General features: G+C 38.0%; 1 protein-coding gene across 4 annotated transcripts in view; it reads right to left on the reverse strand.

Moving 5' to 3' along the window:
• The window catches only part of LOC146478791 (polycystin-1-like protein 2), a 39,359-nt gene that overhangs the window by 11,186 nt on the left and 3,992 nt on the right, over positions 1 to 24,181 (reverse strand). For 2 of the 4 annotated variants that reach the window (XM_085112420.1, XM_085112421.1), the window contains 12 exons: positions 17,545 to 17,867; positions 16,166 to 16,307; positions 15,381 to 15,494; positions 14,785 to 14,901; positions 8,668 to 8,781; positions 7,780 to 7,895; positions 7,432 to 7,493; positions 6,645 to 6,790; positions 3,488 to 4,259; positions 2,597 to 3,194; positions 1,611 to 1,787; positions 218 to 343 (listed from right to left, as the gene is read on the reverse strand). In XM_085112420.1, coding sequence (XP_084968546.1) covers positions 218 to 343; positions 1,611 to 1,787; positions 2,597 to 3,194; positions 3,488 to 4,259; positions 6,645 to 6,790; positions 7,432 to 7,493; positions 7,780 to 7,895; positions 8,668 to 8,781; positions 14,785 to 14,901; positions 15,381 to 15,494; positions 16,166 to 16,307; positions 17,545 to 17,867 — 2,807 coding nt within the window. Of the gene's footprint in view, positions 1 to 217; positions 344 to 1,610; positions 1,788 to 2,596; positions 3,195 to 3,487; positions 4,260 to 6,644; positions 6,791 to 7,431; positions 7,494 to 7,779; positions 7,896 to 8,667; positions 8,782 to 13,015; positions 13,339 to 14,784; positions 14,902 to 15,380; positions 15,495 to 16,165; positions 16,308 to 17,544; positions 17,868 to 18,472; positions 18,920 to 24,181 lie in introns of those variants that run through there. The other 2 variants (XM_085112422.1, XM_085112423.1) reach the window with 2 other exon arrangements.

Below are 24,181 nucleotides of genomic sequence, written 5' to 3' on the forward strand. Positions count from 1 at the left end.
AGGAGGTCCAAGGGAAAGTAGGTGTCACGTGATATAAAGGAAATGCAAGGCGTGAAACTGTTTGGTCTTTCGTTTTCCTGTGAACAAAGGGAATACATAAAAACATGTATTCTATATATTCTGGATTTTAATGCTCAAAAAGACTTTCTTAAAAAAAAAAAAAACCGATTAGTTTCGTTGTATTTAGATCCTCAGAATATTTTGCTCACAAGTTTACCTGTGTTCCAATTGACAGCTCATATCTTTTGTCCGCCACGCTGGCAACAACCGCTGACACCTGCGATACTTCTTCTAGATTAGACACGTTAACAGTTGACCACGCATTGACAATAGAGTCTTTGATCTAATGGAGATAAAATTTAAGAGAGCTGATTAGTGGTGGGCACAAATACTTGTAGCTGCACCTTTAATTTGACCTTTAACCAAGAAACTGACAACAATAAAGGAGTACCACCAGATGACTGACTTCTGGATTGTTAACCCTATCTTGGCCGGTTTTTTGACTATTTTAAAAATTTATCTGGGAACAGTTTGATTTTGATCAATCAGTGAATTGTTTTGATGTAATTTTTCCCAAACTCATTAATAATCATGAAGAGAAAACAAAGGAAATTACTACCGTGAAGGAGGTTTGGAAATCTGATCTTAATTATCATAAAATTTTGTGAACTTTTGCTTCGAATTTCTCCAAGAATTATCAATAGTTTGAGAAGCTATATCAAACACTCGAAAGAGTGTTTCCTCCTATTTCCAAACACCTCGAAGTTGGTTAAAAAAACTCAGCTGCGCCTCGTTTTTCCAACCTACTTCTCGGTGTTTGGAAATCGTAGGAAACACTCTTCCTCGTGTTTGATCTATTACATCAAACACGAGGAAGAGTGTTTCATCCACACACTGAGAAGTAGGTTGAAAAAAAGAGGCGCAGCCGAGTTTTTTTAAACGACTTTGAGGTGTTCGGATATCTGATGAAACACACTTTCGAGTGTTTGATATGGCTTCTCAAATGAGCAATAATTCTTGGAGAAATTCAAGGCTAAAGTTGGCAAAATTTCATGGTAATTAGGATCACATATCCAAACCACGGTCACGGTAGTGATTTTCTTTGTTTTCTCTTGAGGAGTTATTTATGAGTTTGAGAAAGTTACCATACCAACCAGATTTTAAAAGGCAGTTCTTTTAAGAAAGTGTAATATTCCTGTTTTTAATGAACAAAAGCTAACTTTCTTACAGTAACGTTTTTTGTTTTCAGATCATTCTAGTATTATTCTATCGGTTTTGATTATGCTTTGGTCACTTTTGGGTTAAACCCAGAAAAACAAGATGGCGGATACAGGATGGTCACCGTTTGGAAACCATGACATTTCCAGCGTTATCCCTTCATCACAGCGAATCCTCTTACGAAGGGCTAACGCTCGAAACGTGGACTCTCGAATGGAAAGTGCCCAGTGCCTCTCTGCCCGAATACATAAATGAGCACCAGCAAACCGTAAAGACAACTTAAAATCTGCTTTGGTTGACTAGCGTCCCAGGCTATTGTAAGGCTTTGTGCTTTGAAGGCTGTACCGCTTAACGTGGCTTGAAAAATCTTTATGAATTAAAAGTAATCCTACCTGTATCTTATCTCGTAACCTGACTTCTTTAGGCAGGGCATGATTGACTACAGACAGCACAGCAGTAGCTCTTTGAGCCGCCAGCTCTATGTTGTTGTCCTTCAGGTATTGGTTCATTTGTCCGTCTATAGATACTTCTTCCCTCAGAGTTTCCACAGCTACTACTGGATCAGTAACCTACAATGCATCATGGGCCATGTTAGAAAAGGTTGTGGAAACCTGGTCGATAATGACTACTTCCTATATGTGTCAGAGTCCTAATTTTACACCCTTTACTTGTTTTTGTCCTTTGTCCTTTAGATTTTATCTATTAGTTCGCTTTGACTTTTCGTTCTGTTCGTTGTTCAGTTTTTTCTTCTGGATTCGTTCTTTTTTGTCACTTCTTTAGATTGGTTGGCTTTATTTTGGCGATTGTAAATCCCTGTAAATCAAAATCTACAATGCAGTATGTAAAGAGCAAACAAAATACGAAAAAAGCATTATAGAATTAGCGACTGGTTTAAAAATGTTTTACTTATGTTAGCAATTAAGGAGAATTAAGCATTGAAATTGAATTTGAACTTCCTTTAGCTCACATTTCGAATGGCTACAATAGTCCTTTTCACGGTTAATTTTTCTCATTTGCATTACAATATTATCCAACGTGGATGCGAGGCAATTTCGGGCTAAAACTACAAAATAGCCCGAAATTGCCTCACATACATGCTAGATTTCATTGTAATGCAGATGAGCAGAGTTAACCATGAAGAGGGCTATTGCCTACAAAACAGCGTTCATTGCATAATTTTAAAAACTGCTTGTGGTGCAGTATGCCAAATACTGTAAGATAGTAAATATTTAATAAGATTTTTTTCTACTTCTGTTGACGCTCAAGGAGGAGTTTTCGGTTTGTTCGGTAATCTGAAAGAAACCAAAACTGCAGGAAGTTTTGGGGTCAAAGGACTACTCGTGTTAAAACAGTTTTGAACTATTTTAAGTATACTCACTTTTACATTAATCCATGTATCCGCAGAAGATCCAAGAGAATCTATGATAAGAACTTGAACTTGCAGTTTATAGTCCTTGTTTGAATCTCCAACAGGCAACTTTGCTGACAGTGTACTTGAGTAACCAGATTGAAACACCATTTCAATACCATCGCTGCTCTTATAGCGAAATTTATATTTCAACGGTTTGTCCTCGTCTTGCCAGCCTCTACATGTAAACACAAAGCTTGTCTCCCACGCTTGTCCTTCAGGCTTATCGACGTCACATGTTCCTCCGAAAGGGGGTGAATTCGTGTTGAATTGGTATGTTGCATTTGAGATATACTTGTTGAAAGCTACCCCTTCCACAGTAACAGAGTATGAGGCGTTCCCTTGTAGTTTTCCCTCGGCTGTGACTAAATTAGGTGAATTTCTGTACGTGAGTATTATTTCATCCAAATTTGTTAACTCCCGCCAGCTTGGTTCTCCTTTCTTGCGATATCTCATAGACCAGTTGTATTTAATGTTATCGATTTTGCTGCACAGCAAACCGGTACAGTTAGTTTCCAGAACCAGTCTAGATGACGGAACCACTTGATGTTTACAGTTTTGGATACAGCTGTGTAAAAACGAAACAACTTTTTCAATAAAAAATAGAAACATCAACCTGCCCTGACTCTACGTTGTAGAAACACGAAAGGAATTTTGGAACAGAGATGATCTACGAACAAGAGGAAACTTTCCCCCTTGAGCCTGACTGTAAACAAGGAAGGAAAAATATCTTTCTTCTTATTAAATAAGTGCTTAAAACAATTTCTATTTTTACCCCAGTTATGGCAAATAATTCCCCACCAATCACATAGCCATGTGTTTTTTCATAGAAGCTGACAAGCAATATTTATCTTCACTTACATGATGCTCAAATGAATTTCTTTTTTTATTCGCAGTTGATGCACAGCAGCAATCATCTGTCCTCTCTTTGTTATAACAAGCTTGACGACGTAATTCTGATCACCCTTCATTTTATCAACATCGAGATCAAGTACATACGGTAGCCCTGTTCTGGGTCTTAATTTTCCTATTCCAGTGCCATAGCAACCACCAAGGTCGTGTGAACCTGGAAATCCGGAAAGAGGAAACACGACCGGGAGTGACGCGATATTATCCGGGAATGTCTCTTCAACTCTCCTGCAAAGCCACGTAAAATTTAGTCCGGTATAGTTTTCTTTGCCAACATCTGGATCATATGACTGCGAACCGTTCAGAGTGAGTATCTTATTAAAACCTTGAGATGCTTGGTTGTCGCCAGTTACATTCACTACTAACATAGTGGACGTCACCTCTATGTAAGCAAAACTGTCTACTACAGTGCCAGCTATTGTTTCAATGCTCCCTGTGACTTTTAAATAATAGAGACCGTAACTGAATAGGTTGGTTATAATTGTTACACTTAAGTCGGTTTCAGTTGTTCCTTTTGTCCAAGTGGCCAAGAGAAACGATCCTGATTCTAAATTTATGAAGTAAATGTCAATGTAGTATGACATTTGAACTTGACTAGAAGTTCTACAATCCATCTTGACCCTTATGGTAAATGTGAACTCTTCTGATTTCTTCATCTTGGTTGGTTTAGTGATTTCTGTTGACAGAGGGATTGAAATGTTGGGCGGTCTGCAAAATGGATTGGCTGAAAAATGAAGGGAGAAGTAAAAAGCTTTTCAAATAACTGCAAACAATGAGCGCAGAAGTTCAATGTGTGACTTTAATGTATCTCGATAACTTATTTCTTAAATCTCCTTAATTCTTTACAGCTGATTTCATTGCTGTGTATAGACCCGGATTTTTTTTTACATGATTCGACAGCATGATTTGACGGTCATGATTCGACCGAGAGGTTACCAAGCTCATCGATGAACTCGCAAAATATGAAGGTTCTGTTCTTATCTAACTCGTAGAAGTAATGATTTACACCTTCCTCGCGTGCGTACCAATTGGGGCAAGCAAACTTTTATTTATCAAGCCTCTAAGGACTGGAACAGCTTAGACAATGACTTTAAAAACATCAAATCATTGTCCCTTTTTAAGGCAAAGCTTAAAAGTTTGTGAGTAATGATTTTTTAGCTATTTTTAAATTCGTTTGATCTTGTGAAATAATTTTTAGGTAATTTTATTTTATTTTTTTTTTTATTTCATTTTTATTTGCAGGGCCCCACTGAAAACCGCCAAGGCGAGTGGGCTCCCTGGATAAATATTATTATTATTATTATTATTATTATTATTATTATTATTATTATTATTATTATTATTATTATTATTATTATTATTATTATTATTTTTTATTATTCTGCACGAAGACTTGAGGTGGTGGGTGATTTATCACCAACAAAGGAAAAATAATGAGTTAGACTTGCCTCTTTGTACGTAAAACCAAGGCACAGAATCGATCGATAGATTTGTTCAATTCATATTAGAAGACGGAAAACTCGTCTCGGACGGAATTTCGTCTCACAAAAACCCGACTAGTGTGAATTTAAAGGACGGTTAACCGTGTTAGTTTTCCGAGAAATGTGAAATTTAGGTGCTGGTCATCGAAGGCAAACCGTAGATGTTGTGTTTGGAAGAGACTTTTCTTCATCGTCTTCTTGTAAGGCATCCTTCAATTTGAGCTTTATTTCACCAAATAATTCTTCATTTGCTTGCTTCTTTAAAGCACAGTTTTCTAGTTGATAAAGCCACGAACGATCCTTGTTGTCACAATCTGTTAGGACTTCGGCGTATTTTGTAGCTTCTTCTTCGCTCCAAACCATGTTTTTCTTAGGTTTCCCTTTATTATTGCCACTTTTGTTTACAATCGTTTTCTTCAGCTTCGACGCCATGTTGGATTTTCTATCCCAGAAGCACTTGGGGGATCTCTCGGTCCAGTCTTAAATCCTAGGACACACAGAAATCCCGTCGCAATTTTCACGTCTAATAGGAATTTAGGACGGATTTTCGTCGCTGACGAGTTTCTCGTCCAACTTTTTCGTCGGTTTGGCCGGGAAAGTTAGACGGATAAATTGAGACAGGAAACTGGTCACACACCGGATTCACGTTTGACGAGTTTTCCGTCTTGTGATGAGTTTCAGTCTCAGACGATTTTCCGTCTCTAACATGAATTCGGCTATTGTTGCAATGCTAAGCCGGGTCCCTGCAACGGCGTGAAACCAGTCTTGGTATTCATCTATATAGAGTTTCGGCTTGCTCCTTATCATCGCCTCTAAAACTTTGTTTTCTCTATCTGTTCCAATACCAGGCAAAGAAAAGTTTATGCTAGCATATTATATTGTTCAAGATATTGTTCAAGAAACCAAACATAAACAAAACAAACACGAGCTTACAAGACAAGATTCTTTGCCGTCCTTTTCTTCTCTTTCGGTTCACCTCGCCACGTTGTTGATACAATCTACGGATTTTTGAAACAAATGCGGTACTCGTAAAAAGAACATTGGTTGTTTCCTTTACTGAGCTCACGTACAAATATTGGTGATAAATCACCCGCCACCTTAAGTCTTCGTGCAGAACCTTCATGATTTTGCGAGTTCATCGATGAGCTTGGTAACCTCTCGGTCGAATCATGACCGTCGAATCATGTAAAAGAAATCCGGGTCTATACACAGCAATGAAATCAGAAATCAGCTGTAATTCGTGAGGCATGCTTCCCCCCAACCCTAACCCGCCATAAAAAGCCGATAAGCTGAAACACAGGTGATACTAGAAACAGAGCACATAAAACATTGCAGATCCCATATTTGATCCCATGGACGCGACATTACCCGCTAATCATTTTCAGGTGTCCAAACATCACAACTTTCATTTTAAGAAAAACAACGTCACGTGATCCATAAGGCAAATGGCCTAGTTTGAGTGCAGAGCTTACTGTATTAGTTTTTGATTGCTTCAGTAGGAGTGAAACACTAGTTGAACAGTACCCCAATAAGGTTTCCAGTTGTTTGTTAGGTTTTTCTTATCACCGATTGGAAATTTTCCGAAATATTGTCCTTTAGCACTTGCAGGTGGTGTTAAGGCATTTTACCTCTGTTTTCAAACTTCGTGTAATTCTTGTCGAATCTGCCGCTATGAGTGCTAAGCTTCCGTGTAATGGTATTCATGATGTACTCTGTACTGTTTTTTGATGTCCTGAGAAGGATTTCTGCCGCCACTGAATCATCGTCCAAAGGACTAAACAACACAGACAAAACGTATTACATAATCATTTTGAGACCCATTCGACAGGTGTAGTGGACACTTGTGTTCTGTGGGAACAACGCTGTTTGTTGCAAACTCTGTTTATATAGGTGAGTTCGACGATCTAGTACGTTCAGTACGATAACATGACATACTTGACTTAAGATCACGGAGAATCATTCTGCCCATTCTAGAATATTCTTTGCCATTTTGTTATTACTTTTCAGGTTGGGTATTCCATGTAGTGAGCTATATGAGGAGGCTCCACCCGAGAGGGGTGGGGTACTCACACGATGCGAAAACGTATCGATATTTGAGATTAAGTATTTAAAGGGTTAGAAAACAGACAGTGAACCGCAAGGGTGGTAATTAAACCCGAGCAGTAGAAAGGATATCAAAAAAGTGCAGAGATTTTTGGCAGCAATCGCAACGCAAAGATTACGTTTTCCGGCGTTAAAAAGATAAATGATCCCAGCAACTCTCACAGGAATAAGCTGAAGTTCGTCAAATAATGTTACAAGCCCCACACGAGCCCCATGCCGCAATTTCACCCACCCTACCCACAAAAAGTAAAGCACGACTGGGAGGTGGGACTGGTCTTTCATCACATGACGCCAATAGTTTGTGTGACTTACCTGAACTTTTGCAAAGCTGAACCAAAGTAATGGTCCTTCTCGGTCAGCAACATGTTATGCATCTAAAAATAAAACAGGTACAGTATTTAAAATTAGAGCCGAATAAATTTTCTGTCAGACAGGCAATTGCAAGTCTCAGTGAAATGCTGTTTACATATCTTTACAACTTCAGTCGTAAGAAGGGAATCCGTAGTAAAAAACAAAAGGCAAAAAAATATTAAACATAGGTATACTTTTCCGGCCAAGTCTTGTCTGAAGTTTGAAAAATTTTCCACAAAGAAAGTTACGTCCAGGCAAGAAAATTTAAATATCGCTTATTCTAATATAGTAACATAGTTAAAATCATACCTCAGTTATAACATCATCTTCTGTATTTCGATACAAAGCGGAACGCTCATTCACAAGAGGAAGTGTGAAAGTCATGTTCCTCAACTTAAGCCACACAACCAGGAAATAACCAGGCTCTACAAAATCACATAAGTAATTTTTTGGTCAAAGATTGATCTGAAAATTTTGTGCTGGCAATATAAAACATAATTTTAAAAGCACACTCTTGTTCTTAGTTATTGGACAGTGAAATTTCTATGAACAGGTTGACTGAGTTAGAACGACTGACATTATTTATTTATTGTAAAGCGCTTAGAACAGAACTGGATAAGCGCTATATAAGTAGTTATTATTATCATAATATTATTATAAAATGGCAGTGAAAACTTCTGGATGCCCAGATTACCTAAACAATGATTGGGCAGCCAGCCGTAGCCAATCAATGTAACGACCAAATTACAAATTACAAAAATTATTATTATTATAATATTATTATTATTATTATTATTATTATTATTATTATTATTATTATTATTATTATTATTATTATTATTATTATATTGCCCTGTTAATATTTTCCATTTTTTATACATGCTTGTCATGTTCGGTGTCATTTGGTGAATGATCCCCATAAAATTTTACAAAAATAAAAAAAAAGCTGGTCAGTAGTACATTTCTTATGCTGTGCATCTTTAGACTCTTGAAATTGTTTCTCTTGATACTTATGTTAAAAAAAAAAAAGATAAAGAAACAAATGATATATCTGACAAGTTCCAGGAAGCATCACTGCATAATCAGAGCAGGTGCCATGGGAAACATGTTGTTTAATTTCAATATTTTCTTAATTTTTAAACGTGCTTCACACAACAAAAATGGTGGATCTAAAGGTGAAATTTTTTTTTCACACACCTATCTCGCATCTGGATCCAATAAACCCCACAGGACAACTGCATGTAAAACCATTCACATGATCGATGCACGTGCCACCATGCTGACAAGGGCTGCTGGAGCATTCATTTACATCTACAATACATCAAATATCATAAGATAAATATACATAACAGACCCCCAATACAGGGCAAGTTACCAATCTTAAGCTCTCTCCAGCAGACACAAATAGCTTTATAGGCTTATTCAGATCAAAAATAGACATTTTGTTTTAGAGGTTTTCTTTTATTCTCAGTTCTTTATTTCCGTTGCAGGTGGAAACATGTTCTTAAAACTTTGGGTGAAAGAGTAATGACTTAACAACTGTAGACTGACCAGGCTCTGAGTGAATAGAGGCATTCAGTTATGTAGCACTTTTTCCATCTTCGATTCAATCTCCAAATGAACTGTATTGTATCACTCTGACAGCCCTAGTGGCAAGTTTTATTCCTTTCAGTTCTACATATTGTTGATATAATTATACTAGTGCATGGAACAACTCAGTAAGTCAGTACAAAGTGGTTGGACACGACCAAGTTTTCCTTTTTGACTTGTGTGAGTGCAAACAATGAACAAGTTTCCCCTTCAATTGTTCTGAATGATATTTTTGAACAAGGTAAATTTCCAATGATAAACTTAACACATTCTGTCGTGCACACGAGATGAGGCAGACTAAGGCAGAGGTAGACCTGTTAAGGAAACTCAGTGCTCATGCACAACCATCCTGACATCACCAACACACTTTTAGACTGGCTGAACATTACTTTGTTACTGCAATTCTTTCAGAAAAAATGAAAGACGGATTTTCAGTCTGTTTAACATCCCTTCCTAATTTGATGGCAGAAACATTCAGAGATGTGCACATTTAAAAATTGGTAACTACACGAATTGAAAAAAAAATACAAGCACAAAGTGAAAGTAAAGGCCTACTGTGGGACCTTAAGTCGCCTTAAATCCCCCATGGAGGGGACTCACATATAAAATTGACGGGGCTGATCATGGTACCTTTTAGGGGTTAAAATTTCTGGTTTGGTACCCCTTAGGGTGTTAAAATCAAAAAATATTTCCGTCAGAGGGATAATGGTACCCCTTTAGGGTATAATGAGCTGAAAAATATGACAGAAAGCAAATGTCAATCAACTGATTTGGTACCTCTTAGGGGTAAAAAGTTGATCAGATCATCCCCACAAAACAGAAAACACCCTTGTCACTTTTATATGGGAGTCCCCCCCCCCCCTCCAACTGCCAGGCTTTCAAACAAGAAGTTCTGCTATAAAATGGTATTGCCCCTTCTTCATTTCACACCTTTGCAGGTGTGAGATGCAAATTTAGACGCTGCTCAGTTGTGGCAAGTCGAAAATGAAAAATATGCCTTAAAATTATATAATATCACCACAGTAATATAAGATATCAAATTCTAATTTACTTAACAAGGGTTATTCTGAAAACTAAGCCAATTTTATCATTAAAAGCCAATGAAAAAGACACATGTTGTTTGTCAGTTGTTTGAGCTCTAATGGTTGATTGACAACTGAAGGTGAGAATGGCCTGCCCCGGCCCCTTTTATACTGGAACTTCCTGTTAAAAAATCAGTTAGGTCAGCAAAGCTCAAATTGCCCCTAGAGGATAAACTTCCCCATTTTCAATAAAAACAAATATTAATTTGTTTTCTATAATAGTGTAATCATTGGGTTACTGATCTCTGTCAGTGACTCAACTGGTAGCGGCAACATTATATAATGCCGTCAACCATCCTAAATACAAATGTGAGAACTTAAAAGCTGGGGTTGGAGGACCCTTTTCTAAAAGTAAAAGGCCTGATTATTACACCTTTTAACACAACCCTAAAGAATATTCTTTCGTTGGCATGGCTCCAATTCTCTTTCCCCCCAAGAAGCCTTCTTGGCACGTTACTTACACATGTGCCAAAAAGTGTATTTGTATGGATGTGAATTAAACATTATTGTTCAGTTTTGTTAAAGTGCACCTAACAGCAGATCTTTTTATTCGGCGAAATAAATGTACTTTCTTTCTAAACTGTTCCAGCGAAAAAATTTTTTGAATTGGTTGAATCCTCGATTTTCTATGCGCTTTTGAAGTTGGGACTGTGTTGTTGCACCACCGTGTTTTAGGAAGCCTGGGACGAGGATGGTTGTGACGTCACCCCAGGGACCACACGATATCGAATGCGTCTATTTTTCGGTTTATTTCTTCGCGATTTACTCCACATAGTCCGTTTCAGAATGTGTTTGTCTTCTTCTTTACGGTTATCAGAAGAGTCCAAGGAGCCCGAGGAGTCTGACGAGATCGAGGAGGATTTAGAAGATTCGGATGACTCCAAAATGATTTACATCTCCGAAATCGAAATGGACGATTATCGACAAGAAGTTTCAGCAAGCGCAAACCCATTTGATAACAGCGACCTCGAACAAGACCTGTTTTAATACGGATGAGCCGCGTGCCGACCCGGAATAGACAGCCAGATACAAAACACTTTATACTGCGCACCAGCAATACATCCTTCTCTAAATACTACAATTGTTAAGCTTTCGAAAGAGATCAAAATGAACCATTTGGACACGAATTCGCAGATATGAATTCTCGAGTGTGATAGTTCTGTTTGTTGTGAATTAATTTTGCGTTCGCGAGGGACGGACACAAACAGCGCGCTCTGCGATTTCTTTTACAATTTCGATTCTACTTCGCTAAGACTGTTTGATCTGTATACTAGAACAGTGAAGTTATTTACTGGGTGATTTCTTTTTACTCGGCGAAAGAAATTGAAGTCAAAGTAATACTTCACAGTTACGAAGTCTTGAGCGCTTTCGAAAAATTCACCCGTTGTGTCATTTCCTCTCGTGTTTACAAGGTTAAAAGCAGCTTTCTTTTATACATCGCATCAGGAATATTCCTTTTTCTATCCAGTACATGTCTTAAGCTTTCGAAAGAGACCAAAATGAAACCATTTGAACACGAATTCGCAGAGATATGAATTTTCGAGTGTGATAATTCGATTCTGTTTGTTGTGAATTAATTTTGCCTTAGCGAGGCGCGGATACAAACAGCGCGCTCGGCGATTTCTTTTATAATTCCGATTCTATTTCGCTAACACTGTTTGATCTGTATACTAGAACAATTTAGTTAATTGCTGGATGCTTTCTTTTTATTCTGCCAAGCGAATTGAAGTCAAAATAATTTTTCAAATTTATGAAGTCTTTAAGCGCTTTCGAAAAATTCGCCCGCAGCGACATTTCCTCTGAATGTTTTGAAGCTTAAAAACGTCTTTTTATATACAGTGCATCAGCAATACATCTTTTTCTAAACACTACAAGTGTTTTAAGACCTATAGAAACGAAAGTAAGACGAAAGGATCGAATAAAGGGAAGAAATTGGTTTCGCAACATTGGATAATATACAAAGAATCGAAGATTTTCTCACCTTCCTATTGTTTCGGTCAGACTGAGGCACATCGACTGGGGCTCCAACGGCATGAATTTTTGGCCAGACAGTGAATCCCATCTCATCTGTTATTAAATGTGGCCAGAATGGTTTTACTTGGCCAAGTAAATTGTGGAACTGTCTTGTGAAACAGTCCTCCTCAAAATGAGCCGAGCAAATGTGAGAATATTCCGTCGGTTCCCACTTCGCTCGCTTGAGTTTTGCAAAATCCACCCATCGTTTCCGTCTCTTCAAGGCAACAGTACGATCGTCACCATAATATGGTAGTAAATGGAGACCTATCCCCTTTTCTAGATTTGGTACGTTACCACAGCCTCCAACAACACATCGGGAAGGCATATTAGGTCATGTAATCACTGATGTAATTGCAAAACATGAGTAGAAAGACTGGAAAGCGAAAGATCCTGCGTCCCTGGCGTGACGTCACAGCAGCTCGATCCATTCCCCGCCAAAACACGGCCGCGCAACAAAAATGGCGCGATTTTCAAACCTTCGCTGAAGCACCAAAAATCGAGGATTCAACCAAATCAAAAAATTTTTTCGCTGGAACACTTTAGAAAGAAAGTAGATTTATTTCGTCGAATAAAAAGATCTACTGTTAGGTGCACTTTAAAGCAGGTATGAATTAAGCAATGGATTCAAACTGTGATGAGGCTTATGTCATGTGCAATTCCTGAAGCATGGAAAGGAAAACAAGAAATAGAGAGGAGAACGCAAATATATAAAATGAGCTTAGGACGATAATAATTTTTCTAATTAGGTCCTGGATAAAAATAAAGAGTCATTGTCTCTTACTGAGAATTGATACAATGTAAACGTAAAGCTTAAGTGCACACTGTTCATATGAAGCTGTCCACTATCAGTCACTTACCGATTCGAAAACTAATCAGGTGCCATCGAACAGTACATAAATGTAAGAAAGGATAACTTCTGGATATTCACGTGCCAAATCCATTCGCGATGGGTGTCTATTTTTCAACAACATTTGTTTGAGCATTTGTAAACAAACGGAAAAGCTGAAACGTGCCAGGCGTCTCCGGGCGGGCTGAAGCTCGTTCTAATTTCATATATACATTGAATTCAGTTTCTTACTGCAATTCTTCATCGCCAAAACGTTTCCTGTAATTGACTATTAAGTAGAAGTGCAATTTTACGAACATCTTTTCCACTGCGACTGGAAATAATTCCAAAACCTATTAAAATAAATCCAGGAAATTCGCAAGTGACACTCGCAAGTCGCACGTGTTTGAAAGTAGCGTGGACACTGGGAACAAGTAGAGGTGAAGAAATGCATCCTGGGACGATCGTGCTCAGATAAATCAAAATGGCGGCACAGATGCATGTGCATGCTTTCATTCTGGTTTGTTTACGTTTACATTTTTGTGAATTTATAATGCGTATTCTGGTTCTGTTATATTGTCATCAACTGAACGGAATACATTTTATTTGAAACAGGAAAAACGATACCGAAGGAAGCGTGTCAACCGTTTTATAGCTGGATTTCTAGTATAAAGCTGGTATGTTTTTAACAACGACGGCTATCAAAGCAAGTGGGATTTGGAGGAATTCAGCTATTGACATAAGTTTTATATTAATAGTGAATGTAACAAAATGCTGTTAATGTAGCTTGCTAAGCTTAATATGTATTAAATAGATCATTGTGATTGAGTGAGTGATTTTTGATACTCTTTAATCTCCTTATCGCCTTAAGGTGACTCCATACGGTTAGTTGGCGTGCGGCGACTGGGTACTAAAAATGGCGCGAGCGCGCGCAGTTTTCTAACTGATACGTAAATTTTCATTATGCTGGCGCGCGAAACAAGGCGTTTTAAATGAGTTTTCCACGGTGAATTTTTCTGGCTCAATGTTAGCTTTTAGCTGGTATTTGTACTCTAAAATATCTTAGGGAGAATTATACATGGACAACTGCAATAAATGGCAAAAACGAAAATTGCAGAAATAGGCCAAACGTATGTACAGAATTTGTTTTGACTTTACGAGGAGATACTTTGGAGTTTCTCTCTTCTTTACACAAAAAATAGCGAAATTTTACCGCGCAAAATTCGGACAAACCCGTATTTAAACTCGCTAGGAATGAAGGAATCAGCAGATGTATCATCCGATGGTTGCCATGGATACGGGTTTACCAGTTGTAGTGGTGTTTTTAGCAAAGCATAAGGACTTAGGTACTCGAAATATGTTTGAACCCAGATATTTTTATAGAGCTGAAAGAACCCGAACATCAAGAAAAATATATATCACTACCAGCAAAAACTGAAGAAATGCTATAGAGGCACCTTAAGTCGCTTAAAATCGCCTCAATCTTACAGTGTGTATTGCTGAATTTGCCTTAAGTCGCCCAAAGTTACGGCGACTTATGGTCCCAGAGTTGGCCTCTGTTTATTGCGGTTTTGCAGCTGTTCTGTATGCTCCGATTATAAAGTACTGGATGTAGGTCTTATCCATCAGCTAGTATGTTTTCATCGTTAGACCTGAAAAAACCTACTTTAAGCCACCAGCTTAATTCACTCAAGAGAAAAAACTGTGATAATTCCTGGATACAAATACTCTTTGGCACTTGTCAGTCGAATAAATCATGTTCAGTCATGTGACAGCAACAGTTAAAGCTACTTCACAAACCTTGTTCGCATGTCTTGCCAGTGTACCCAGACAAACATCCTGAACATGCAAAATCGTTGACTAGGTCTATGCAGCTTCCGTTATTCCTGCACGGATTGCTCGCACATTCATCAATATCTAAAAAAAGAATGCAAGTTTATCAGTTACATGCTAACACTTAAACACGTGTGAGTGGAACAGAAGACAACCTCTACAATCTAGTCAGAACCCCGGGGTCAGAACTTGTCAAATAAATGACGAGCTCTGCAATACAACCAGTGACATGCAAATAACTGACCAGCTACGAAAATGAAACCTGAAGTCATGAACACGCAAATTGTCGGCTATATCGATTACCTAGCAGTCATAATAATTGAAACTACATTAAAAACTGCCATTTTTTCAACAAGTACTAGCCAAGTAATCGATCAGTAACGAAAACGTATCAGAATGCAGGGGGGTGACTTGATATACTGATAAAAAAAACATCCACTCTTAAGGTAACATGGATCAATCATGCATGTACTAGGAATCCAAACTACAATTGTAGAATTCTTGTTACCAATCATTGGTATATAAATTGTTCAAAACCACTAACAGACGTTGTTTCTACTCACTTATTTCACAGAAAGTTCCGTTGAAGCCAGCGGTACAGTTGCACTGGTATCCACGGATTTTTTCCCAACATGTCCCATTGTTCTGACAGGGAAGGCTTTCGCATTCATTTCCATCTAAAACATAGATGTGCGTTAGATTTTCAATGAACCCAACATTTTAAAATACATGTAATTTCAAGAAAAAAAAAAACCCTTGTGAATTTATCAAGGATCGAAACATTTTAGTCTAATGGGGTTTCGTGATCACGAGGCTCTTCAAATTAACTGCGCCTTGAATGGACAGGTTTGTTCGCCACAGAAATGAGCCTCTGACAGGGCTTTCATTGTGACATTTTTCAGTGTTTAACAGTTGTTGCTAATTTCAGGATTTTTAGTATTATGTTTTGATAGCTTGGGAGGTGGCGTGGCCTAGTGGTTAAGGTGCTGGACTTGTAATCTGGAGGTCCCAGGTTCAAATCCCTGTCTGACCACTTGGATTTGTTCAACTTTCTCCCTTTTTTCAAGGCCATGCTTTATAAATAACCAACTGGTTTGCCTCACACCAGCTGGGATTTTCAACAAATGCTATGTTCAGTTTTTATGTTTATTGCACTGATTTATAGAGTTCCCAATTAGCGCTACAATTCTAAATGCTTCGACTTTCAAACTAGTCTTTTTTAAGACTGTTTCTCACTGAGCAATAACCGTCCTCGCTAATATTAAATCCGGCACATGCTTATGTTACTAGTTAAGGGAAACCAATTCATGTTTTCAATGATATGCTCCTAAATAAATTGCATACTCACCTGCAATGCAGCCGTACAGTTCCAGTCGAATGGCAAAGTTGTTGTTCCATTCTGTTGGGATCACGAGAACAGAGTCGACCATGGTAGGCAGGGGAACATAGTGGCGTACGACAGTATTGTTATCAAAGTTTCCTTGAAATTGCTGAAAAGCAATTTGATGATGAACTTATGAATTTACGGCTTCGCTGGCATTTTAGTTCATTACAATAGTCAGGTTTCGTTCAAAACCAATGCATTTTGGAAATGCCCGCCTTCATTTTACCGAAAAGGAATCAAACGTTTTGCATACCCATGTACACTAACGTAAATTAATGTAAATGTTATTGTGGAAGTGCGCCACCAAAGCAAATTTACAGACACTCCCCCGTCCACACTGACAACGAGCTACTGCTGATTGTTACAACGGTCATCTGCGCATGCGACAAATAAAGGCGTCCACTATGTCTGCGGAATTTTCCGCGTGGGCGTATCGACTAAGTTCCGTTTTCACTGTCCACATTAACTAGATTGGGTTCCAATTTTTAGATGTCATTCTGAGAGTTTACAAATGTAAGCCATTTCGATGAAAACGATAGCATTTTCGATCTTTTAAATGTTGATGCAAGTTCAAAACGCATCGAAATGCGGTGATGCACTTTCAAACGAAAGAGTTAGTGTGGGATGTGGCCTCACCCAAAGATTACAAGTACTATGGCTTCATGAATGACTCTCACAAAAGATTGTTGTATAACTACACGAAAAGTATATAGTTCAGGGAAAGATAAAAGGTTGATCTTTTATTCATGTCAACAAAAAATAATCACGATTGTCGGACTTTTAATATAAGCATTTTTCCGAAACAACAGTGTAGAGTAGTGACCTGATGCTCGCAAATCGAACATTTGCGGTCATTCATTCTTGGCAGGGTGAAAAGAATATTGCTAAGCACTTATATATATTTATCGCACCTAACATACCAATGCGCGCGTGTGAGAGATGCATGATTTATTCCCGTTTTAGTTTGCAATCGGTATGGCAAAGTCTTTACCATTTTTATAGAAAATGCGCAATATAAATATTAAATATTATTATTATTATTATTATTATTATTATTATTATTATTATTAAATAAACACGAATTCTAATTAAGTTTATAGAGCAAATTTCTTCATCCCCATTATAACTCTTTTAAACGATCAGCTACGGTAAGCAACAGCGGGCATTATGAACATGACTATTATTCACGTGGTTGAGTAACGCGAATGTAGCCGCCTCTCGTCGTCTCGACCGCCAAGGAAGTTTGCGCTATGGAGCTCGCACATCCCTAATGGCTGAGACAAATGAGTAAGGTGGCTAAATTATTCACAGACCAGAATTCTGCTCCTTTACCTTTCTCCTACCTTAGTTCTACCTTGGTAGCTCTCCTTAAAGAAATAGGGCTTGCCTGATCCAAATGTATACCCTAACAGATATACTTTAGTCCACTCTTGTATATTTCCACCGAGATAGCCTTGAGTAGCTATTCCAGTGATGATCATAGCTTGCTGAAAATTCACTGAAAGAAATGCGCTTGATGATCTGAGCTTCGCTCGGTAGCCACCACTCTGGTTAAGTCTCGCTCGGGAAGGTCCGTACAGTAAATTATTGTCCTGATAAACAGAACCAGCTGTAATTTGAGTGTCATTGATGCGGCCATCAGCAAGTCCCAGAGGTTTGTGGCAATCTGTAGGATAGAAAAAATATACACATGTTAAAGGAGGAGAAGAGCAGTTTTCACATAAATGGTCACACAAAGAATCTTAAGCACACTGATTCCAGGACTTTTGTGTATAAATATACAACTTTTAGATATGGAAGGTCAAGACTCAGGGAATCATTCATGATCATTTGCATACAATTTACTCAACAATTTCAGCACAACTGAAGACCCTTCTTTTCGATCCCTTCTATTTTCGTAAATGTTGACAGAAAACGTCTTGCTGAAGAAGGACCTCTAGCGTTATATTCTATGTATGTTAGTGTAGTTCGAATTTAGGTGCAAATCCTAGTGTTTGCAAAACTGCGGCAAGGAAACAAGTGAGAATTAAACAAAAAAATTCACAGATTGATTATTAATGGTAACAATTAGATAGCACAACATTTAATCATTTAAAACGCAACTTTTAACTGAAGTAGCGAAACTATACAAGACCTGATCCGTGATTTTTGAAGGAAAGAAGAGTCAACGACAAATGAGAACCGTCGTTTGTTTACTGTAATAGGCATGTCACTATTTGTGATTGTTGCACAACTTTTGCAAGAAAGTGTTGTATAAAATATCATACTAACCTGCGGATGAGACTCCACAAAACCTCAACAAGGCTATCCCCGAAAAACAGTGAATAAGGTAAACTTTAGCTGTAAAGAAGTTCATTATCGTATGATAATCCAAAGCTCGCGTCACTTGGAAGAGTGTTCAAGACTTATTGATTTTCTGGTGGGTTGATAAATTCCATGTCATACTCGAGACACAACACGTAAATTAGGGGCGAATTTTTTAACAATAGAGCAAACACTCTTAGCCGTTGTAATGTTCTGAAGTCCGCGTACAAATGTGAAAATCAGTCTTTATCGAAAGTTCTTGACGGAGTTTGTTTATTAATGTCGAGTTAAACTTGATTAAAACATGCTTGAAAATCTTTGGTAGTTAGCTTATTTTTGTCATTATTTATTTGCTCGTGACCTCTCTTTTGTGAAACGGGACCTCTGCGTTCTGTAATCAAAGGCTTGTGGATAGTTGAAAACAATCAATGAATGTGACGTGGGCGCCCGACATTCCCAAACTTTAAAAGCCATTATTACAAGTATCGTTGTTCAGAAATCTCTCTACCATGGCTAGCCTTTTGCTTCTTTTGGTAAGCTTTGTTCTTATTTTAAGGCCACTTGACAATGGATATATTTTTTGTATTGGAACGCTAGAGGCAATTATGGTAATTGAGTTAAAATAGCTCGATTACTGGCTATGAATGATAATTAATGTAAAACGTTTAATTAAATGGTTTAAGTTAGCCTGGCTTGTTAGCCTTTTTTCTCAGGCTGTCGTGGTGTAAAGCCGTATGGCGCACTGCAGACCTTCGGTAGAGCAGACTAATCAGTTGCAGAAAGTTGTAGAAGGTCCACAGGATGTTCAATGACATCAATTATCAGGCTGTGAGTTCTGACTCTTAAGTGATGTATTCATAAGAGCCTCTGGCTTTTAAAACAATTAACTCTGGGTAGTATCTCTTAATGCTAAACCAATGCACCTATTGCTTGATACCCAGAATTCCGTTTGGAGAAGTCAAGATACGATATAATGGAAAATTTGTTATCTGTATAAGCCACAGATTGCTGACTGTTCACTGTTGCGTGTAACCACCGAAAATAAAGCTTTACTTTTTTTTATTTTTACCACGCACTGCAGTGAGAAAGGAAATTGCAAACTGGTTAGAAACAATGAAAATAGATTGAAGAAATAAATCAGCCGTGAAAGACATCAGTGGGACTGTTCTTGAATATAAACCAGGATCTCATAACTAACAAAACTGGCACAGCAGCAAAAACATTGATAGCACATTGAACGATTTGCATCCTTTTGAATTAAAAAATATGACACACGAGGAACTTGAAAAAATTTTGCAATACATTTTCATCCTAGTTATCCGCAGCCATCTGATAACTTTGTGCTGTTAGTAGGGTTATTCGGTTAACGAAACTGAACCACCATTATTTTAACGTTCCTGTCAATGCAAATATGTTTTTGTTTTCGCTATTCAAAGTGACACTGCTCCTTTAATAAACACTCGAGCCCGGCGGATACAAAAGTTATGCATGACGCAGTGGCTCTACTGCCTTGAAACTAATGACGTCTTATCCAATTCATAGATTCGCTTTGTGTAGATTATTCTGTTTCTTCTTCGACTAAGTTCAGACATTTCCCCGAGTTGAAAATTCTAAATTGAGAAACCGTGATTTGATTTGATTTCTCGCTATAGAGGGAAATTCCGATAGTGATAAGAATTGACGGTTACCGGTAAATTTGCGTGAACTCTGTATTTATGATGTGTATGGTGAACTGACTTATCCAGCAGGTGATAGGCCGTTACCTCAAATCTTTGAAATTTTAACTGCTTACTCGGTTTCACTGCTATATGTTTTGATGATGCAAAATTAATCCAGCATTTATTCTCCACCTTTATCCACTGTTTATATTGGCAAAGTTCTATATCCATGCATGAATTGGAATATCGTGCAGGATAAAGATAAATTGCAGATATATACAACTACAGGCTGCTAGCGCATGCATCAACTATTAGAAAGCAATTAAAATTTTAATACTGAATTTCACGAGTATACCATTTGATTACGTTTTAATAATCGAGGGCTTTTGACTTGTTTATTGTATCGAGAACTCCAAGCATTGAAAGGTTTAAAGCAAACATTTTGGATAAAGTTCACAATTTTTTGAATTTCTCGACAAAAAAGCCCTTTCAAATCCTTCTTGCTGTTTATAAAATCAGGGCCGTAGCCAGTATGAGGCAAACCGAGGCATTTGCCTCAGTCATTGTTGATAAATTCACAAACAGTTAAATAAGTAAAAAAAAATGTTAACGCAACATATTATGTTGAATGTAACGCGAATCGGGCAGTGCCCTGAATTACAGGTGAGAAAAATTAAGCAAAACCAGGCAGCGGCTTCACAAAGAAAACTGTCTTGTTTTCATGTGTCATTTTCTGCCATTTCTCGAGTCTTCTGTTTTCTGTTCTGAGTGAGAAAAATCTATCAAAATGCAGCGTTCTATCAACTTTTTTCAAAAAAAAAAAAAAAAAAAAGGAAAGAAGTTGCTCTCATAAACTACTTTCAGTTCTTCTCAATAATCGAACCAAAATTTAACCTTGTTTTGGCATTACTAGTATTCAGCGAAGCAACTTTGTCTTTCATTCCGTCTAGTAGATGGTGGTGTCAGTGAAAAAGCCCTCGGAGATGGACGGAAAGACGTTGTAGAGGCAAAAGCCGGACAGGCGGCAGCGCCACTAAGTACAGCCGGAAGCTGTTCAGCTTAAGCGCTCTCCACAGGTTGAAGACCTGGTGCCGTTCATCGATGGGCTCTAACAGTCCTTAGGTCGTTGTTATCTAAGGCCTTCCTATAGAAACAAACCTCCAACAAACACATTAAACAGCCGCATACAAGAACACAGAGCGCCTAAAGTAGCATTTAAATGACGACTTATCTCCACGTCGAACTGCTTCAGTTCTTGCTTCTTGCACGCTCCAGTCGGCGATTCTTTTCACGAACGGTGCAATCCATTCAATAATATGGATCCACTGAGTGGAACTGACGTGATCCAGACCGAGAGTCCCGAGAATTTTGTGGTAATCTTTGAAACCATTGACAAGGAATGGAAGAGCAACGAGATTACGTATTACAGATCTTAGACGAGTTGTGGCTTTAAATACAGGAATCCTACTCTTTAAGTTGACTTTTTCCCACGTCGACTACACTCACACTCGAACTCTTCAACTGTGTTTTGTTTTACCGAACAAAATTCGAATTCAGTTTCTTTTTCACAGTCACAGTGTTGTAGATTACTTATATTACTGTTAACTAGGTTCTCAAGCGAGGTTGATGTTGTAAGGAGAAGTTGTCCATCACAAGGTTCGAGCTCACCATTATCAGTCAGTCAGGTTTTCTATCGAGGGGTTAGCATTTTTGATGTGAGAATGAAATTCTTGAGCTAGAGCTGCTTTCAAGGATAATTTACAAGCCTCCTTGCTCACCGTCTGCTGCTCCATGCTGTCTTGGGAGAGTGGTTGCAAGTTAGTGGCCTCGATAGTTTCGTTTATTTGTGTTATATCTAAACAGTGGAGTTTCTCAGGTTCGGAAGGGCAGTTCACGGACACAGGTTCACAGGGTCGCACAGTTTTATCTCAAAAGACGTCAGGGAGTTTCGGAACGGTAAAAAACGCCGCGGACACAGAGTTTTCTTTGAAGTTTGCAGGTGATGATAGTGCAATTCTAATTTCAGTTTGTGTCTCCGCATCTTTGAGATTTCGATTCCCAACCTGACACTGGAAATCTTGTACTGTCACCTTTTCGAGATTTCCCCATCGAGATGCAGCCATCGCTGCGGCTTTCTGTTTACGTCCGTACGGGGATGACATTTTCAAGCAAAACACTCAAGTTTAAAAAATAAAGGCACGACTCACATGTTGTAACCGTAAAGCAGAAGATTAATCAATAAAAATGTAAACAAAAAGTTTTTCTTGTGTTTGTTGCAACGAAGTAAAAAAAAAGGGTACCGGCGACTTGAATCGGCGACGCCGGGCCGGCGCCGAAAAAAGCGCGCGAAAAAATTTTGGCTGACCGGAAGTGAAAATGAACTTGGGTAGCAACCGTGTAGCTTAGCAACGAGATACTTCAATGGGCCCTTAAACCATGGATATTGCCTCAGTCCTTATCTTTTTCTGGCTACGGCCCTGAAAATGTTTCAAAGTTTAGGCAACTGTCAAATCTTCCTTATATGATTGCCTATAATTCGTCATGACTGAACTAAAAAAGCCGCCCGTGTAAACTGCGCTCAAACTTGCGCTCGAGTACTTTATCCAACTGCTCAGGACGAACCGTCTCAGGGTTTTTCTCAAGGCCATTTTCTTCAAACCAAAAACCCTCACGCAGTTAATTGTGCTCTTTCGCGTAGTTAGGTTTTCTGCAGCGTCTTTTAATGCCGTAACTTTGAACCTGGACACCATCTTGGCACTGAGATATAGGAACGTTACCATAGCAATTTTGTAGTTTCACATGTGAAATTATAAATTAGCGCTGAAATTTCGCGCCAAAATTAAGGAATAATTTGTCACCAATGATATTAAAAATGTATTTAAGATAATATAAACCTCGTACAAATATATAAAATTGAAGATTAAATAGGGATAACCTATAAAATACTGTCTTAAATAAGTGAGTCTTAAGAGCATTTCTAAAAAAACCAACGGATGAAATTTTAATGTCAAAATCATGAAAACGTAGTCTATTGGAATTAACCCATGGTAGTTATCTTTGTATTGGAACTACAGTTCTTTGGTCAGCATTATTAGTGTGGAATGAAATAACGATTGCTCAAGGTTGCTGTCTGAAACGCGGTCGCAGGCGGGTTTACAGGCATAGGGAGGTTAAATATTCAGGAACAGAACGAAATCATTGCATTCGCAAAAAATATAACTTAAACCGAGTATTTGCAAAAGAAAACGGCGAAAGAAATCCGACGGCATAGTTAGGCCTGTAGCACCCTTAGGTTTTTTTCTTTGTTGTTCGTTTATTGTTTTTTGTTTTTGTTTTTCCAAGAGTGGGAAGGTTTAGCGCGTGCGTGTTTTGAAGGAAAATGTTATTTATTTGTTTAGCCAACGGGCGTATTATTGTAAGTTATTATTCTCAATGGTAAAATTGTATAATTATAACCACTGATTCCGGAGTCCAGAGGCCCAAGTTTTTGGCGGAAACGGAAAACGGAAAGTGACCTATAGAAAATAGGTCACCCGCTAAATAACGTATTTCCCTAAACAAATATGAGGATTAAATTTGTTCAATCAGAAATAATTGAATGGCAAAGTTTTGATTTCAAGAGCACAGGTTTAATGAATTAGAACTATTAAGCAAATAAAGAGAAGCTGAGCTGAATTAACGACCACCGAGGAGAGTTTCCGTTTTCCTACTGTTTTAAGTCAGTTTAATGTGGTAATAGAACATTTTTTTATTATAGTAAGCCTCAGGAAAAATACTACTGATCTCCTATTTTGTCTATCAGTAACCGGACGGGTTTACTTACGGTGACTGGGAAAACTGAATGGCAAGTTGGACAAGTTTCAGTATATAGTTATTATTATTAGTTGATTGATTAGTTGATTATTAGTTGATTGATTTTCTGTGCTGAGAATTAAAAACTTTCATAAGGAACGTCTTATGCGAATAGGAAACCGTTCATGTTCAAGTAAGGGAATTAATAAAAATCTCATCAATGTAC

This window comes from Pavona decussata, unplaced genomic scaffold (assembly GCF_977016875.1).
Source record: "Pavona decussata unplaced genomic scaffold, jaPavDecu1.1 SCAFFOLD_64, whole genome shotgun sequence".
Taxonomy (NCBI): domain Eukaryota; kingdom Metazoa; phylum Cnidaria; class Anthozoa; order Scleractinia; family Agariciidae; genus Pavona; species Pavona decussata.